The following is a 1,866-nucleotide window of genomic DNA, read 5'->3' as shown; positions in this document are numbered from 1 at the left end:
GTTTCAGTCAGTCCCAGTCAGTCCCAGTCAGCCCCAGTCAATCCCAGTCAGTCCCAGTCAGTCCCAGTCAGTCCCAGTCAGCCCCAGTCAGTCTGAGTCAGTCCGAGTCAGTCCCAGTCAGTCCGAGTCAGTCCGAGTCAGTCCCAGTCAGTCTGAGTCAGTCCCAGTCAGTCCCAGTCAGTCCCAGTCAGCCCAATCTCTGTGCTTTTCCTCATATACTCTGAGGAATTGTCAGTCTAGTTTTTTACCGTTGGACTTGTTGTCTTTCAACGTGTCTCTCCGTGTCTCTGTTTTTCTGCCTCTCTAACCCCCCCCCCCCCCATCTGTCCTTCCCTTTGATCTTCCAGACTCTGGATGATCTGGAGCAGAGGGTGAAGGAGGCGGGCATAGAGATCAGCGTTCGTCAGAGCTTCCTCACCGACCCGGCTGTCGCTGTCAAGAACCTGAAGGTGCTTTGATTAAGAATTCAGGCCGTCTCCTTCCTCCCCCGCCTCACAGCTGCACGCCACGCCATTAGCATGGAGGCCATTTAACGCAGGAAATGAATTCACCTGCTAATGATGGAACAGCAGTCTGCCATCCTGTCAGGCAGCGGGACTTTGGCGCATTGTGCTGTCACATCAAACGGTGATGTTGTGAAGTCAGATTGTCTCTGCTGATGTCACTAAGCGATGCTTTCTGCTGGTTTCATGCAGCGCCAGGATGCCAGGATCATTGTGGGGCTCTTTTATGAAACAGAAGCCAGGAAGGTGTTCTGTGAGGTCCGTATATAGATCTGCAGGATCCAGAGCTGCTGCTCCGAGCTGAGATGGGAGTCAATCCTCTCCTCCTTCCTGCTGCAGGTGTTCAAAGAGAAGCTCTACGGGAAGAAATATGTCTGGTTCCTGATTGGCTGGTACGCCGACAACTGGTTCAAGATCAAAGACCCTGCCATCAACTGCACGGTGGAGAACATGACGGAGGCCGTGGAGGGACACGTGACCACCGAGATCGTTATGTTGAATCCTGAGACTGTTCGCGGCGTCTCCAACATGGTGAGAGCTCCGCCTTTCTTTCTAATGTTCGGTTCACAGTGAGAATAATCCAGTCTGCCCAGATTATTCAACCTACCGCACACCCCCTCCCTCTGGCATTTACTGGAAAAGATGAAAAGATGAGGGAAATTATCAGCTAGATTCATTTAAAGAACATGGAGCAAAACGTTTCCAGCTCCAAAAATGAAACCAACTTCCACCTGGAAGCTTCTTAACCAAAGAAATCAGAAATAAACCTTAAACACGAAGCTCTGGTCAAAGAATGATTTATCTCCGTTAGCAGCAGGTTAAAGGTGAACAGGTGGGACTGCTTGATGGGCTGAAGGAGAAGATGTCTTAATATGACGTCTGTCCAAGCAAACCACAGCATGCTGACAGCTGTGAAGCAAAGAGGTGGAGGATGATGATGAGGGCTTCATGTTTAGACCCAGTTTACTCAGCGGGGGTTTTTAACAGCAGTAAATGTTTCTAGTTTCTGTGACTCATGAAAACCAGGGTTCAAACCAACACCATGTAGCATAGCACCGAATTTCACTCCTTTCCTTTTTCTGTTGTTGCCATGCCAACATACATTTCATTTTAATCTCATCATGTGTGAACAGAAACAGGAAGAAATCCAGTTTTCAGTGAATATCTGTATAAACAGGATCCAAGTGGACCATGGAGGTCTCAGTAGGCTTAGCAACCGACTGTGGCTGCAAATTAGACCAGAACCAGAACCAATGAAACCAGAACCAATGAAACCAGAACCACTGAAACCAGACCCAATGAAACCAGACCCAATGAAACCAGACCCAATGAGACCAGACCCACTGAGACCAGAACCAATGAA

The 1,866-nt window shown here is 48.9% G+C and overlaps 1 protein-coding gene across 1 annotated transcript in view; it reads left to right on the top strand.

The window, feature by feature from the left end:
* LOC107104042 (gamma-aminobutyric acid type B receptor subunit 1-like) overlaps positions 1-1,866 on the top strand; it is a 55,037-nt gene that overhangs the window by 20,554 nt on the left and 32,617 nt on the right. Inside the window, exons 6-8 of the mRNA XM_015403949.1 lie at positions 348-449; positions 696-761; positions 843-1,034. Coding sequence (XP_015259435.1) covers positions 348-449; positions 696-761; positions 843-1,034 — 360 coding nt within the window. The remainder of the gene's footprint in view (positions 1-347; positions 450-695; positions 762-842; positions 1,035-1,866) is intronic.

The sequence above is a fragment of the Cyprinodon variegatus genome, unplaced genomic scaffold (assembly GCF_000732505.1).
Source record: "Cyprinodon variegatus isolate N-32 unplaced genomic scaffold, C_variegatus-1.0 Scaffold1598, whole genome shotgun sequence".
Classification (NCBI taxonomy): domain Eukaryota; kingdom Metazoa; phylum Chordata; class Actinopteri; order Cyprinodontiformes; family Cyprinodontidae; genus Cyprinodon; species Cyprinodon variegatus.
Note: the sequence above shows the minus strand (reverse complement) of the source record. Positions and strands in the feature narration are given on the sequence as shown.